Below are 18,530 nucleotides of genomic sequence, written 5' to 3'. Positions count from 1 at the left end.
AGATAAGAATGGTAGCATGAGGCTCTGAAAAGTTCAATCTGCAGTTTGATTATGTTTCGTCATTCAATAGAAATTGTTTATTGGGACTGTATAATTTAATTTAACAATATTTTATTCGCAAATAAGTGAATGGGATCAGGCGTAGCATATTTTAGAGCATTTTAGCACCCTCTATACATCAAGGTCACAATGAATCAAACACATCTACACAGGTAGTCATATAATGTAAAGAAGATAAAATATACAGAGAGAAGAGATACACACACACACACACACACACACACACACACACACACACACACATATATATATATATATATATATATATATATATATATATATAAGCACTAAGTTCCAACAACACCAGATACCAAAAAGTGTCGGATCCACAACATGGATACCAGGTCAAACACAAAAACATATACAAAGCACTAAAATGACCAACGACACGAACAACCTGATTGTCAAATTTTTGGGAAATTGAATTTATATCTAATAATAAAAGTCAAGAAACACAAAACTCGAATAACATTTCACTGTTAGCGCTTTCGGCTTTAATGCCTCTTCAGACAGTTATATGTATATAGTTGGGCAATATATATATATATATATATACTAATGAAAATAATCATGAAACAAGAGAAGAAAAAATAGTAGGAGTAGGAAATAAAACAAAATATGGATAATACAATGATCTATGTATAACTTGTATATCCCATGCAAATTCAAGGGTTTTTCGCCACGATAAAACTAGTGGGGGTCGCGGATATTTGATGTTTGACTTCTAACAAAATGTGTGAAATATATTGGGTCGGCGGGACTAGATCACGGGTACATTTTATCTTGCGCCGACCCAATTTCACACTTTCCGCAAGAAGTCAAACACTTCTGTTAAGTAATAGTTATTTTACATATATTTATTTCGGTGTATCTTGATTTATTTGGACGAAGGGAGGTAACGAGTGCGAGGCACGAGTTTCCGCCCTTCGTCCAAATAAATCAAGATACACCGAAATAAATATTCAATAACTTACTTGTATCATGACCAATTAGAAATGTAATATATGTCATGTGACCAGTGGTTAATGCATGAATTTTTAATTACCCCAATGAAAAGTAAAGTTTTTGTCAGGTGATCGCATGCTCATCGCGCACTTATCGTCCGATAGTTGGTGAGAGCGGACGTGCAGAATGTATTTGATCAGGGCACCTCAACTATGATCATTGGCGATTTATACGATTTGGGTTTACAGTTTTTATTCAATGGTGACCATGAGGATTTTCACACAAGCATGTGATGACCACACATTTCGTGAAATTAAACCGGGAGATGATAAAATGGATATCAACACGGCCACGAGCCTAGATCTAGTGAATTCTAATTTGAACTTCACCATGTGTTGAAATTGTCAGGTAGTGTTCAATGATTTATTTACACAGCACGGTTTTACAAAATATGCAAATGATAGTTCCGCCCACTAGTGTATCTCCAGTTATTTTATAACAGGAAAAACACCACGGCCATGATACAATTTCAAATACATGGAAAACTTAGTTCTATTGTGGAATATGCATGGAATATACAAGGTATACACAAATCATTGTCCAGACAATATCAATGATTATCTCTATCAAAGTATTTAACTGTAAAAGTGTCGGTCAAATGTATTTCATGTTATTTTTTTAAAAATATCTTTTGATGGTTTGGTTTGTATTTTTGCTTCTATTGATATATATGCCATAAATGACAGTCATAAATCAATTCCTATTTGTTAGTCATAGACATTAATAATTGAGAGAGAGAGAGAGAGAGAGAGAGAGAGAGAGAGAGAGAGAGAGAGAGAGAGAGAGAGATAACGGATATGTAATTACATATAGAATGTGGATGCTTTTCATTCACAGAATACTAATTCACATTTCAAAACACAAATTACCTGCACTACTCTTTCGAATCATTAAACAATGAATTTAAGACTATTTTAAATGAAGAAATTAAGGAAGGCGATTAAAATGAAAATGTTCAAAACCAGGTTTTCTCAGAAACATAGACAGTGTTTGGTACCGTTGCAATTATCTCAATAAGCTGAAAAACAATATGCATATCATGAAAAATAGTCTTAGGAAAAAACTTAAACACCACCTTAAATAAACTGGTTTATTTTGCTCAAGACCGATTTTCACACCTCCTGCAAAGAGAGCAATCCAAACCGCGTTCACATCTAAAAACCAGGCGGCCGTTTCACTAAGCGATCGTAGATCGTAAACGTACGATTACGTTTAAGTTCATTTGACTCGCACGTATACGAGCGTTTCACGAAATCTATCGTAGTCGTAACACTTACGATTGCGATTTACGTCTGACTTTTTAGAACTCTTTTCTGTTTGGAGGTAGATTAAAAATTAATCCTACCATGGAAAGAATGGGAACCATTCATTATTTTCTCATGGTTTTAAACATATCCTTATCGTCTGTAGTAACCCATGCAAGTTGTCAACAAAAATAATGGAAATTTTGAGCCCGATCTCTAGTGTAACGTAAAGAAAATTCCTAGAATGTTTAAACAATTGATAGGATAATTGTTATTGACTTTAATGTAATTAAAAGTTTGGAAAAAATGATATAAGAAATGACATAAAAGATTTACATTTTTGAATTTTAATGTCAAGTAAGCTATGTTCAAAGGATTGAAAAACAAATAAGAAAATGAAAATCAAATTGCACACAAGTAGGCCTATAGGAAATTTTATCCTGCATCAAACTATGGATATATACATGAACTCCGGCGTTTAAACATTGTTGTAAAATACGTTATAACACTAAGAACATATCTATTCACTTATTTATATAAGTTTTAAACAAATCATGGGCTCAATTTGTTCCTTAATTGACTCGAAATTTATTTTCCTCATGCGTTTGTATTTTTTTTTAAAAATTTCCGTTTAGGCATGTAATCATATGCTAACTTCCATCTTTACGTGATGATGTATATTCCAGATCATTTATTGAAAATTATTGATATTGCACTGCCGTTGAAGGGCTGCAAAATTTAGGCCTATACTCGGCGCTTACGGCCATTGAGCAGGGAGGGATCTTTATCGTGCCACACCTGCTGTGACACGGGACCTCAGTGTTTGTAGTCTCATCCGAAGGACCGCCCCATTTAGTCGCCGCTTACGACAAGCAAGAGGTACTGAGGACCTATTCTAACCCGGATCCCCACGGGATTGCACTTTATAACAAGGGGTCGGAACCCCAAGGATCCGATAATGACCCATCCCTTTTCTGTGTATACATATAGGTCTAGGTTTCTATGTTTAATTTCTAACGACCTTCATAAAACTACAGAAACGTTCCACTTGCAAAATTGGGATTATAACCCCTTTCCCATTACCAAATCATGTTATTATCATATTTTCCTTGAAATTTGTAATGTTTATCATTCGAATGTGCATGTATTATGCAGTTACTCAGTTGCATCAAAGGTATTGATCCGACGAAAAAAAAAATAAATAGCTGATTACGTCGAATCGCAACGTCTCGAATTTAAATGAACTGTTTCTAAAGAAACTTAATTTCTGAACATGTCTATGAGAATTACTTGAATTCTGCCTAATGTTAAATATACATATGCACTAACGGTGATGCAGGCACATGTAACAATAACCCCCACCCCCTCCTCCCCATATTACTTTTCTAACAACTGTTCGCGTTATCATTACATGCAAAGTTTGATATATGGACTACACACACACACACACACACACACACACCCTCCTCACTTTTTAATGAACTCATTGCCTTTACATTTACTTCAGCAGACTGGTCACAGGGGCTAGGCCCGTTTTGGACCCGAACTCTGTGATACAATGAATTTACTATATCTGTGGTATCACAGAGCCCGGGCCCAAAACGGGCTTGACCCCTGTGGGACTGTCATTTCTGTGGTTGTGCGTAACAAAGAAGGACAACTCTAATATTGATTTAAGATTCGGGCTCGGACTGTACAATATTTTTGTGCAAAAGCAGACTGCAATTCATTGTGATTGTTTTCTTCCTACAAAGTATAAACAAACTCAGTCAGCTAAATACTACCACAAAATGATCTCAGGCGGGCCAGCATGGCGGCCATAATGCTCATTTACGTTCATGTAGGAGCACTCTCGATACCCCTAGACCACTCGCAGGGTTACGATCAATATTGATCGTAAATCGCAAATCGTAACTTTTAGTGAAACGGTCTTACGTGCTACGTTCACATTTAAGTCTACGTTTACGATCTACGATCGTTTAGTGAAACGGCCGCCAGCACTGCACAGAACCGACAGTTTGTACCGCATTTATTTATTGAAATAATTTCATACTTGACACAGCTACATGGATACTTACGAATTAAAGAAACACGAACATCGCAGCATTTAAATGTACCAGTAAATATCAGCATTTCTCAGCATCAACATGATTTATTAGTACCAACATTAAAAATATCAGTAATCATGAGAGCTTAGCAGCGTCAACAACACAATAACAGTAGGCAGCGCACTTTCCGTCCAATAGTGCGAGTACTCTAGTTAATGTAAGTATCACGTATGCGCCTTTTTCATAGGGCACCGTACAATAAAAACCAAAACGTTTTAATCGGTAGTTCGGAGCTTTAGAAACGTAAGTATTGATAAAAAAAAAAAAGGAAAAGTATTTCTCGGTAGTTTAGAACTTTCAAACATCGGTATTGATACAATGCCCTCAATCAAATAAGCAAATTATAACAATAACAACGATAATTAATATGAATAGGAATTACTCCACAAATAACAAATTATTCAAAAATCTACAAAATAGATAATTTCAAGGTATAAATCTTCATTTAAATCAAATTAATATTTAGACACTTTGAAATCGTCCATGGTATATATATTTTGATTTGAATAATTAATATTTTATTAGTATTTTGTAGAAAAATATGCTGCATATATTATGAACGAAATTTTATCCTCCGTGTGACACCGTGAAAACACACCGTGACACTCCGTGTTACGCGGAGGGCTCTCTGATTCAAGGCTGGCGCAGAAACCGCAACTTCAAAGGCACCAACCTTGTGAAGCATGGATTTTTGGACCACGGGGGCTCGTGTTTTTCGGGGAATACTCGTGGACTGTACTGTATAATGAAAATGCCAATATTATGAAATCTGTGTTTGTCAAAGATAAATGAGAAGGGGGTGTCGTCAACTTCATGATTCGAAACCGTGTAGTAAAAATTAACGTGCTCTCAATAGGCAGTATTTCGTTTTTATTTCTAGAAAAATAAATTTTCAAGTCAAATTTTATTTTATTTACAGATTGCTACTTTCAAAATGATGTATTTATTCTGGTAAACTTGAAATTCGCTTTGGGAAGTACAAAAGCACACTTCTATAGAAAAGTAAGGCTTAATTCCTATCAGAGTTTGTGAAACTAATATTGAGAAGTGCCGGTGATTTAACGGAAGAATATTAGTTTACTCTTTTAGTTTTAAAATAGGAGTCGCATAAAATATTTCATGAAAAGCTAGATGTGTCGGCACGACGCGAATGCTCCCGCCTGCAGTAAATTCAAATGCATAGGACATGCATAGGACATCCATCGAAGTATAGCATTAATGAAGAACTCAACAACAATCCTTTTCCTGGCCTGGTATGTATCTTAACAGCCATAGAATAAATGCATACTTTATAAAGGTATTTCTTCTGAATCAATGCCATCATATGATCAGAATAATAACATCCATGAACTTTATACACCTACAATGTGTGAACACCTATTAATCGGTGTGATTGAGTTTCCTACTACTCCACAAGTAACTTACTAGTAAAATTAATTTGCCTAGTCGAAATTAAGGTTTTACAAGCCATACAACCTTGTTCAAACAGAAAGCTTTTGCATACAACCTCAACGTGTTACAGCCTTGGCGTGTTACTGTAAAGCAAGATCTTTGACTTGTAAAAGTTAACAATCCATTAGCCGTATTTACTGGTGCTTTCATTTCCTAATTTCTTTGATCTCCCTCACGCATAGCTCTTATCCTTAGACGAATTTGACTCCACTTTTTTGGCACATTGCTTTTCCCTAAAATAGCTCTAAAACGTCATTGTTATTTCGGATTTCAAACATTTCGGTTGAGCATCACTGAAGAGACATTATTTGTCGAAATGCTCATCTGGTACATCAAAATTGGTACCGTATAAGTTTTACATTGTAATCAATATGCAGCTGTGTACCAATAATCCGTTCACTATCTTAAGGGTTTTAGAAAAAAGGCCGGAAAACTAGTCGTAACATTATTTTTCTAAGTTAAAAGGCCGCAATTCCATCAAAGCTCAAACCTCAAACGAACCGAAACAAAACTCACATCCTATCTGCAACTCATCAATATACACCTGCATACAAAACTCAGTTTAATGCCCCAGGCGTTTAGAAAACAAATAGCAATATTTCTTCTACGTTAAAGGGGTACTACTCCATAAAAATTCAACGAACTGGCACAAAACTCAAATTTGATCTGTAACACATTATTAGACCGTTCTTGGCACACTAAATTTTACTACGGATAACTCCGTTTACCTGATCAGGATATAGGGCTCACGGTGGGTGTGACCGCTTGACAGGGGATGCTTACTCCTCCTAGGTACCTGATCCCACCTCTGGTGTGTCCAGGAGTCCGTGTTTGCCCAACTATATATTTTGTATTGCTAATAGGAGTTATGGGATTGATAACTGTTCGTTATCTTCACCTTTCATTAATATACACATCCATACAAAAAAATCATCTCAATATATCAAGGCGTTTAGAAAAAAAAGTTCGGAAGACTTGGTGTGGCGAAAGTACGGAAGGACGGACAAGGATAAACTATATGCTCCGACCACTTTGTGGCGGGGCATGAAAATAATTAGGTATCCTTTCTACATTAAGGGTTGCAACAAAGATATTATAACGTGTTGGATATAGAAGTTGATTTTTGTGTACCAGTTTAGGATCATAAATTACAAAATATAGCGACTTACCTACAACGAGCGGTTTTTCTATGTTAAGGTAAATAGTTTGCACTGGGTCAGTTAGTTGTATAGTAGATGTGACTTTGAAGTAGTACAAATGACCAGGGTCAAATTTGAGTTTAGAGTTGTAGCTGGTTTGTCTCCTGACAGAAGTGTTGACTCTGGTGGATCCGCCATTCTCTCTTATAGTGACTCTGTAGGACTGTACCAGGTTAGGGTGTGTGGTTGGATTTCTCCACTTCACATTTATCTCAGATGTTGTAATGTTGTAGTTCAAAAAGACGGCTCTGAGGTTGGATTCTGCAATGAAAATACACTGAATAGTTATACATGTGTGGCCGGTTATGAATTAAAAAGCATTTCCATGTTATTAACATAGTGTAATTTTGCGAGAAGCACCATTCGCAAAATAACACCACTCGCTTTTATTCTTATAATGCTACATGTAACATTCTAGCTGCAATAATGTAGCCCTATCCAATTTTTTTTATTCTGACGTTTTCGTGATAGGGCTACAATTCCATAGGATCTCCGTTATGGTGCAAAATAATTTTATGAATAACCGATAATAAACTCTGTGTATTAGTCCCAAATATTGTTTACACCAACAGGAGTACCAACTTTGTGCTCGGGCATGTCTAATAAAAGTGTTTTTCATTAAATATAATGTACAGCATGCAAAATTCTTCGTCTGCTCCGCCATGCTTGTTATCGCGAGATCTCGTAGGTGGATCTAATGAAAAGCCTAAACATTGACAATCAGCGCGAAAATATAGTTACTCGAGCCACTTCGACAAAGAAAGGAAAATCATATTGTTGCAGAAAGAATTTACACTCTGCTGTTCGGTTTTTAACTTGATATTAAATTCAAACCTTTTCAATACCGACGAAATAGCTTTCGCCTCCATACTTGTCCATTGATGTAAATACTACCTTATATGGCATATGCAAATCCCTTGACAACCGGAAGTTGAAACTTCAGTACATCAAACAAGGCGCACAAATATGAATCGAGAAATTGGAATTTATCGAAATTGTTGAAAACGGTAGAATAGAGCCTCACAAATTTAAAGCTGCAGGTTGTAAATTTATATATTGACTAAGAAACATAGAATATCATTTTATTTACGTAAAGAAAGTCAGGAAATGTTTAGAATAAGCGCAAATGTTGCGGGAGTGAATCACTCCCGCATTTGCACCATTACGGAGATCCTAAGGAGTTGTAGCCCTGTCCCTAAAAAAAATCAGAGAGGGCTACATTATTGCAGCTAGTAACATTCATGTAAAAAAAAAAAAAAAAAAACCTCTTGATCAACAGAACACTCGCAAATTCATGTTCACGCGATTTGACGTCCACGCGTCATTCGCGCAAAACTAGGAATTTACAGTTAAGTATTTTCAATTTCAAAAAATTCGTTTGCTATTCATGTATGATTTTACTGTAACTTCCAAAGAATTACTTTAAGACAATCAGTAGTTGCTTGGATGAATAATGACTTGAAGAATGTACTTTTTGTTAGAAGAATGTTTACGTACCAGGAAAACACAGCTGATGCTGGTGATAATAGGAAGACTGACACAGGCATTTACTGTTTGAACACTGTAAATTCTTTCTTCTTTCATCACATTCGCCATCAAAATTACATTTCACATTATACTGTAAAACTGAAAATAAGAACAAAATGCGAGAAATGTTGCACGGAAAGTAATTGCTATTCATTTGATGACCTTCCATTGTTTAGAAAAGAATATATCATCAAATTTATCAATAGCTAAATTATACTGTTTAAAAGAATAAACTGAGAGAGAGAGAGAGAGAGAGAGAGAGAGAGAGAGAGAGAGAGAGACTTACTTCCCCATACTTTACGTAGGCGAACTCTACTACTATTACACCAGCCTCCAGAAATTCTGACTTGCAGTTGATAATATCCAACGTCATCAAAAGTGACGTTATTGATGACAAGTTTTGGAGAAGGAAGATGTTGAGTCTCCTCATATTTTACATCATATCTATTAATATCTTCATTACCACCATTCTTAATTCTCTGCCATCGAGCTTCTAGCGGAGGATCCAGTTTTGCTTCTACAAACGCAGTAAACACAGCTTTCTTCCCAAAATATGTATCAGTTATACTCGGTGTGGGTAGCATTAAGGGACAAACTATAAGTAAAAATAATAAACATATATTTATATGAAAAAATAAATATAAGATGTACCCTGTATATAAGTATGTACTTCTCTCAAATTTATTCTTATTACAACATTTTAAAACATCTATGCCACTTTTTTTCATAATTACAAAATTGCATGTACATGATACCAGTATGTTGAAAGGTAACATTTTGAATGACAAATTACTAGAACAAAATATTATAAAAACTTGAACTTTAAGAAGTTACTGACAAAAATTTAAATGTAATAAATTTGAAACAATTATATGACTTACGAGTAACATTTGTTATTAATTTAGATGCAGGAGTTGAATGAAGTCGCTGTCCATTTATGTTCTGTACTAGTGTCAAAACACACAGCAGCACAGGCAAGACAGTAGACAATCTCATCTTTCAGTTGACTTTATAGATTGTATTTTTGTCGTTCAATCTCCCACCAAATGCATCTGAAATAAGTTACATCAAAATATATTTTGTACGATATCCAGGCATACAAATTGATTCGGAATAATTAAGTAAAGTCGATCGTATAGTATGTTTGGATGCGGAGAATTATATACGTGTTAACTAAGACTATAGCTTGCTTTTATGGAAACAAAATGTCTCCCCAGCTCCCCAAATTGGACGTCCTCCCCATGAAAACTCTTCCCCTTAATGTACTGCATGTTATGGAGGAGAAAGCATGAGCGGGAACATAGACATTATAAAAGTTTATATGCCATATAGGAGAAGTGTTCACAAACTATTTTACACACTTCACCTCTCAGATCCACTATAACTTTAAAAATAACTTGGATCCCTCTATGTAAACCTTTAAATTTCATGATTGAAGTATTGTACAAAGTTTCACGTCTATCCAATAAGCCATATAAGAGGAGATACATTCACAAGTTATCATAGCATCCTCCAACCCTCTTAGATCCACCATAGCATTAAGACAATAATGATATCATTCTGCCCAATACTATGTACATCTACAGATGACAATGAAGCACTGTACAAAGTTTCACGTCTATCCAATAAGCCATATAGGAGGGGAAGCGTTCACAAGTTATCTTAGCATCCTCCACCCCTCTTAGATCCACCATAGCGTTTGATAAAATGATCGGGTCTTCATGTCCCGACGATATGCATGTCTACAAATGGCAAGGAAGCACTGTACAAAGTTTCCAATCTATTAAATACGTCATATAGGAGAAGTCTTTACATGCTATTTTACACCCCACACCTCTTAGATCCACCATAACGTTTAGGACAATAATGAGATCCTTCCGTCCCAATACTATGTACATCTACAAATAGTAAGGAAGCACTGTACAGAGTTTCACGTCTATCCAATAAGCCATATAGGAGGGGAAGCGTTCACAAGTTATCTTAGCATCCTCCACCCCTCTTAGATCCACCATAGCGTTTGATAAAATGATCGGGTCTTCATGTCCCGACGATATGCATGTCTACAAATGGCAAGGAAGCACTGTACAAAGTTTCCAATCTATTAAATACGTCATATGGGAGAAGTCTTTACATGCTATTTTACACCCCACACCTCTTAGATCCACCATAACGTTTAGGACAATAATGAGATCCTTCCGTCCCAATACTATGTACATCTACAAATAGCAAGGAAGCACTGTACAAAGTTTCACGTCTATCCAATAAGCCATATAGGAGGGGAAGCGTTCACAAGTTGTCTTAGCATCCTCCACCCCTCTTAGATCCACTATAGCGTTTGATAAAATGATTGGGTCTTCATGTCCCGACGATATGCATGTCTACAAATGGCAAGGAAGCACTGTACAAAGTTTCCAATCTATTAAATACGTCATATAGGATAAGTCTTTACATGCTATTTTACACCCCCACCCCTTTTAGATCCACCATAACGTTTAGGACAATAATGAGATCCTTCCGTCCCAATACTATGTACATCTACAAATAGTAAGGAAGCACTGTACAAAGTTTCACGTCTATCCAATACGCCATATAGGAGGGGAAGCGTTCACAAGAATTTGTGACAGACAGAGGGACGGGGAAAAAGTACAAGAAACAATATGCATCCCCCTGAAAGAGGGAAGACCTAATTCAATGTACTGAACACGTTACTGTCAATGGTGAAAATAATAGCAGTGGGTTGGAATATTTGGATTATTATGGGTGTGTGTATATTTCTTACAGAATGGTATTATCATAAATTTGTTCGTATGCATAAGATATGACGTCATCAACATTTGACTTTTCCCGGGTGATGAAATTATAACAAATAGTTCAAATTTTTGTATCGTGTTTCATTCCCTAAATACAGAGCAACGTCGTCAACACGATTTATATTGTTACTACATACATACCTTTCAAAACATATGGTTGAAATATACTTGTTCACAGTCATTATGTATATCAGTAGTTGAAATGACGTTTTCAATTCAAAAGAAAGATGCTTCATTTCTGACGACATGATACAAAAAATACATAAGAACTGACGTTCGAAGAAATATATTGCAAAGAGTTGACCTGAAACATTGTAGTAAAAGATTTTGGTACCAATATAAAGTATTTGCCACAAGAAATACAATTAAAATGAAAGCTGTACCTCTTATGCTGTAAATAACATGACCAAGGTTTAGGGGGGGGGGTTGTTGGAAATTTTAAAAAATAAGACAATGTGAAAGTAACAAAGTAAAACAAATCTAGTATCGTTGGAAATGTCTTTTCATAGAATATGCACATGCTTAATATGAAAATACATGTAGTACCTTTCACGATTTGAAATATAGGGCTTATCGAATTTTCTGAACGTAGGTGAAATATCAATGTAAAGTCGTAAGTTCAAATATCTTGGTACCAACAGAAAGGTCTTACCGCAAGAACTACTCACGCCAAATATGAAAGCTGTACCTCTTATGTTGTAAAATACAAGATCAAGGTTAAAGTCTTTTTAATTTTTTTTTTAAATAGGTAAATGGTCAATGTCAAAGTCAAGAGGTCAACAAATACACTATCGTTAGAAAGGTTTTTGTCACAGGAAATGGACATTATTGATATAAAAACAGTACCTCTTACGATTTAAAACATATGGCTTATTTGAATTTTTGAAAGTAGGTTAAAGGTTAATGTAAAGGTCAACAGGTCAAATATGTTGGTGTCAATGGGAGGTCTTGCCACAAGGAATGTACATATCAAAATATAAAGACCTACCACATATGATGTAAAAGATATGACCATGGTTAAAGTATTTTGACAGACAGACGGACGGGCAAAAAAAATAGATGCCCCCAAATCTTCGATTCAAGGGGCATAAATCATACAAGATGAATGAAGACGTCATTTTAAACTGTTGGTGATTATGTGCGTTTCGTTTTATATACTGGGGTTTGATTATTTTTAAATTATTTCAGAGTATAGCACTGCTGGGGAAAATTGGTAACTTGAAAGTGAAAAAAGCAGGAAGCAGAAATTTGAAAATCCACACATTGTCATTGAAAGAGAATAACAATCTTGATTAGCTTCACTGTTACGTGCATGAGGATCAAACACAGAACATTTTAAATCCACGTTACATGTAAATATAGCAGCTGAACTGCTCTTGTATGTAAAAAAAAAAATGCACCCAATCATTTTCACCGATTTGTTAAACAGAAATTAAAGATATTTAAAGATATAAGCAAGAGATAGGAAATAGTCTTTGTCTTCAAAACCATGAATCATATCACCCGTGCAAATATTTGATATCGATACATGTGTTTATTGATCTTCAAGGTTGACATGATTAGGCAAATCAATGAAAATATCAATTATTATATGAAACTCTACATGTACAATCGATCACCTTCTTGGAACTATTCTACGCAATTTCTTGCTATGACCTACACTTCGACATTTAGATATATCGGCGATGTATTATCTATTAAGTATGGTTCCACGTAAAAATCAGGCAAAATCGCATTTTCGTGATAAGTCCATGTTCACGAAATGAACCCAAACTTAACATACTAACCCACCGTAATATGTTTAGCAAATATACAAAGTGGTTTTGATTTATTTCGCCTTGTTCCAAAATTATGGACAGATAATTATGAACATGGAGAATTCACGCTTAGTGCAAATCTATACAAAACACTACTTGTAATCCCTTTGAAATCTAAAAACAGCAAAGCGGGTATGAAAATATATCATTATATAACATTAAACAAATAAAAAAAGCATGCTCTGAAATAATTTTTTTTTGTTTTGAAACTTTCAATATAACATTTTAAAACCTCTCTGAATGTTTCGATTTTAATGCAATTTCGGTTATCGTTCTTGAATTTAACCTCGATGATCGCTAGGGGCGCTGCTTTGTCAACACACTAAGTGCGCGGAATATGGCGGATCCAAAACTGAATGCCGTGTAGGACAATATTCCGACAGAGTGTGATCTACCCTCAAGCCTCCTCTAAAGGAAACGAATATATTTACCTTTGGAGAGTGTCTGAAATACATTGATGTATATGGCGTCACTGAAGATAGAACGTGTGTGGAGCAGCCGACAACGAAGACCGAGCAACATATCTTATATGACATGTAACCAAGTCGGCGCATTCCGGTAATTTGAAATGGTGTGATTTACATATTTAATACGTCAAAATTCGCAACATTTATTATTACTAGCATAAAAATCATAACGAATGTTGTATAATACACACAATGTAGCATTGTATGAGACGACTGTGTACAGATGACACCCACTCCCTTGTTTCAAAAAGTCTCATACTTTCAACAGTAATCGACGGTATGTTTCATTTGTAATGGTCTGCAATAATAGCAGACATCTACGTATCCTCCACACAAACGCCTCTTGTCTCAGATAGAAATGTAGATTATGCCTAACTGAGGATCAGTAGTAGGTATCATCTCAAAAGAGTGTGGTTTTATGTACTACATGTAGATTTCAGTCGAATTTGCATATAAAAATGTAAGACATGATATGACTTTGTGAGATGCAATTTTAAGTATATAATGTGATCCTCCTCCTTACAAGTCACAGATAGCCAAGTGGTTAGGTATCCAGAATAGCATGCCGGGTTCAAATCTCAGAGTGGATGGAATTTTTTTTCTTCAATTTATTTTATATACACATCATTGTTTTTTCCTTCAAGGTGTTCTATATAAACACACACACATATTTTTTAAATATTATTTCATATGCACAAAATCATTTCTTTTAGTGGTCACCATTCAGCTCTTGACAAATCGGAATTCATATTTTAAAAACATATACTTACTATTAGACATTTCAAAGAAAATATTTAGGGTCTGTAGTTTTTTAAAGAATTCCATTTTATTATAAAACAATTCGTAATGTTAATTATAAATCTTCATATCAATCAATAAGTTGAGTCTTCTTGACATTTTTATTAGATATCTATTATATTACTATTTAAAGTCTGCCTCAATCTGATATGGTCATGGGGACTGGTCAATGCATGGGTTCTTGAATTTATATTTCTAATAATAATATATAAATATAACAAAGATCAAGTCATTTAGCTAATGTATATTTCTTTAAAGTTTTCATACCAGCATCATGGAGTGTCATTACCATCACTACATGCATTGGAAATCTCTGTGTTAAATACATGTAGCACCTATGTACCAATGAATCTACAGTGTAAATGTTTATAAACCTCAAACTTGGTAGAGCAGTATTATATAATAACCCTGATATACAAGCACTATATGACCCCTTCTGATAATGAGGTCAAAGTCAACCAACCCCCAACCCACCATTATAGGAAAGTATTGGTCACTTAGAAACCAGACTCAAAACCTGATACAGCTGTTGCCCTGATTAGTACCTGAACTTACTTGTCACTGATTTAGAATATTTGGAACACCTTCTCAATGCCATATACAAGTTTCTTTAAGCATTTCTTGTTTTCAAAAGTTTTATATGCTGTTTTAGTATTTTATTCTTTCTAACTACATGTATAATTTAAATATCAATGTGTACTATGACTACTAGGTTCTGAGGTGTGTACTTTAATTGAAAGTTTTATGATATAACATGTTCAAACATTCTCAAAAACTAGAGAAATGTATATTATACATGTATATTGAGGAGAGAGAAATAAGTAAATTCGTGTGTCCTGAAAATCAGTGTCTATCTTATTGTATTGTAGGTCTCTGCAAAACCCAAGGACATACTTAAAGTGTGACAGGAGGAAAATCAATCAAACCAAGTGAAAGTACAAAACACTATTACAAAAGGAAAGCAAAGGAGTCCATAAATTCAATGTTGAACATCAAGACAGTCTAAAATATTGAATCCAAACAATATATCAAAACTCTATGAAGAAATAAATGACAAATTGTCAAATAAACATGAAAGCGTTCTTATACATGTATATGGTGTTTATTCAAATTATTTCAACTGAAATTCCTAATGTACCTAAATTCGAAAGGGAAACAACTTATGAACAAATTAAACACCAATGGGGTGAATTGTGTAATGCAATTGTGTTGACATGCAAAAATACATGTATAATGTGATGCATCATAGAATAGCTCAATTGGTCTATTTTATGCAATTATTGGGCTCTTCACTCACCCCTTTCTGGATGGAGAAGGTAAATACACGAGTCACAACCCCTCCATTCCCACCCTTATATTTTTTTCTGGATCTGCCTCCGTTTTGTAAATATGTTCGTAACAAAAATATTTCTGTGCTCATTTGTTCCTTTATCGTGTTTATGCCTTGTTTGGGGTTACACTTTTAAAAAAGTATGATTTTGAAATAAAATTTTTAAGCTTCAAATAACTCTTCCGTGTACATTTTTCAGTATACAGTTTATAAAGGATCTAAACTTACAAGTTGCAACGTTTAAAAAATCTTATAGATAATGGAATGTATTGATGAAATAATTAAGAATTCATTTTCAATTCACTTTACAGACACTAATATCTACATGGATTATGTTAAACAGTTGTTTTGTCATCTGAAAGCAACCTGTAATCCTACTTGGTAAAAGATAGTGCCATAGACATGATAAATGAGTCAAACTACATTTTTTAAACTACATTATTGAATTTTAAAACAATCCCATTTCTACGTTACATGTATTTTCATAAAATTATATCAAGTCAATATAAACTGTCCAAATTTTACAATATTAATGACAAAAATATCTGCAGTTTCTGTTCTCATTTTTAATTTTTCCTGAACAAACATATATATTATACGACTGTAAAAACGTACATTTCACTAAAAGTTTTTGTTCCATTCTTACAAAGGATTCTTAAGGAAATCAAGTGCTAAAAAGTTTTATTTTAAAATTTGAGCCATATCATGTTTCTAGAATTGTTAGCCAAAGTTTAAAATGTCCAGATGCTTTGTAATAAATGTTTTAAATTTCATATTACACAGAGCAAAAATGAATTCAAAATGATTTTTCAAATAAAAGATATTTTCAATTAATTATTTAGGATAAAACACAAAAGTTGATAAATTATGTCTTAATGTTTTATCATAGGATTCCCTTGAACATGTTCAATGTATTTTCAGTTTTGTTTTTCTAAAGATATACGTTTTAAAAGAGCATGGGCATTCATTCTCTTTATACTTGGGACTATAATGTCAATCTCTTGTCATTCGAGCAACCTACAACGTACGTCGTTGACCAGCCTCACAAGAGTTGTTGATAGGTGAATTTCAAAATGAAAAATAATTGCCAACCAAGCATTTTTTCTTTAATCTGTTAATTACCCACAAACTCACAACTATCCAACCAAAAATACTTGCAAATTAAACTCTCCATTCAGTGCAAAATATCCTATAAAGACCGGTCTAATAAGTTGTTTACAAAAACCTGAGGAAATCTGAAAGAAATGGGTTAATAATAAACGGACTTTCGATCCCGACCCAAAATGCTATGCATCGTTTCTTGCATTTTCATCTATAGACATATCATTATGGTATGAAAACACATAAAGAAGATCATTTTAGATATTTATAAATATGATAATTACTAGAACATGACAGAAAAGTGTACTTGTTGAATAGTTTGTAAGTAGAAGAAAACTTAAAAACATGAAAATATATTATTTTCCCGCCATTTTTCACAATCTTCATATATTTTTTTCCCGAGTACAGTAAAAACTTTCAAAAAAATATTGAGTAAAAATTATTCAATAGCATGTACTTTATCCGTCTAATTATAAAACTTTTTTTAAAGTGTTTGCAGTTTCGAGAAAAATGGTCTTAAAGTTGGAATGTTTTTCCGTTAGAAAATCCTTTCGTTAACTACAGGAACGGTTACCATGGTAACACATAACAATACTCACTATGACAACAGAAATTCGTAAACAGTAGCCTTCTTCTTCAAAACATGGGTATTATATTTTTAGTAACACAGCTCTGTGAAGATGCGTCATGTGAAAAAAATATTATCACCGAATGATTTCCTATAAACAATGTTGCTATATATATAAGTATCGGCTCGATCCCTGACGGTCGACTTATCACCCTCTGTCTGATTTTTACATGGAACCATACTTAACAATGATAATTTTCATCCATCGATACAATGATAAGAAATACATGTACTGAGTGTAGACTTGAATTTGAAATAAATTGGAATACACGGCTGAACTCTTTAATGAAGAGGAATGTTGCTTATGTTGACGGCATCTATACCTCTGTTTGTAAAATTGAGCTTAAGGAACTGGCGGCATGATTTGGAAGGAATATCATCCATGACCCGTGGTGGTTTAAAGAGCCTGTAATTGGCAACATCCATAATTATAAAGTTCAGTCTATATTCAGAAGTTGAAAAATCCAAGTATAGACTAGCTGTAGCTTCTTGAAAAACGTATGTAAAACTCTCAATGTACAGATGATTGACTTTTTATATTCTAAATGACTATGCACATCGGGGGCAATTTTAGGGTCATAATACAATATTACGCTTACTATAGTGCACACACTATATAAAACATGGCACTTGTACATCACCAAAGAGAACTGAAAAACACATCTGACAAACAGATTTACACATATAAAGACAATATATCATGACATTTCTCCCGCGATGCAATTATAGACTTATTGTATCTATTGAATATACTCATTTTCATTCTTAAGTCGATTCGATGTATCCCTGTGAACTCGAAATAAAAGACACCACAGAGTCCCACATGTCTGCTTCGTACTTTGATACTTTATTGAAAATTGATATGAACGGCAAACTAACGACTCAACTTTATGACAAACGGGGTGATTTCAACTTCTCCATCGTCAACTTTCCATATTTATGTAGCAATATTCCATTATCATCTGCATATGGTGGTTACATCTC

At 34.3% G+C, this 18,530-nt stretch overlaps 1 protein-coding gene across 1 annotated transcript in view; it reads right to left on the bottom strand.

Moving 5' to 3' along the window:
* LOC125648181 (uncharacterized) overlaps nucleotides 1-18,530 on the bottom strand; it is a 144,934-nt gene that overhangs the window by 120,962 nt on the left and 5,442 nt on the right. Inside the window, exons 2-4 of the mRNA XM_056141547.1 lie at nucleotides 9,477-9,647; nucleotides 8,882-9,190; nucleotides 8,566-8,694 (exon numbers count right to left, since the gene is read on the bottom strand). Of these exons, the coding sequence (XP_055997522.1) occupies nucleotides 8,566-8,694; nucleotides 8,882-9,190; nucleotides 9,477-9,591 (553 nt within the window). The 5' untranslated portion in view covers nucleotides 9,592-9,647. The remainder of the gene's footprint in view (nucleotides 1-8,565; nucleotides 8,695-8,881; nucleotides 9,191-9,476; nucleotides 9,648-18,530) is intronic.

Source organism: Ostrea edulis, chromosome 6 (genome assembly GCF_947568905.1).
Source record: "Ostrea edulis chromosome 6, xbOstEdul1.1, whole genome shotgun sequence".
Classification (NCBI taxonomy): Eukaryota; Metazoa; Mollusca; class Bivalvia; order Ostreida; family Ostreidae; genus Ostrea; species Ostrea edulis.
The sequence above is the reverse complement of the archived record's forward strand: the minus strand, read 5'-3'. Positions and strand labels throughout refer to the sequence as shown.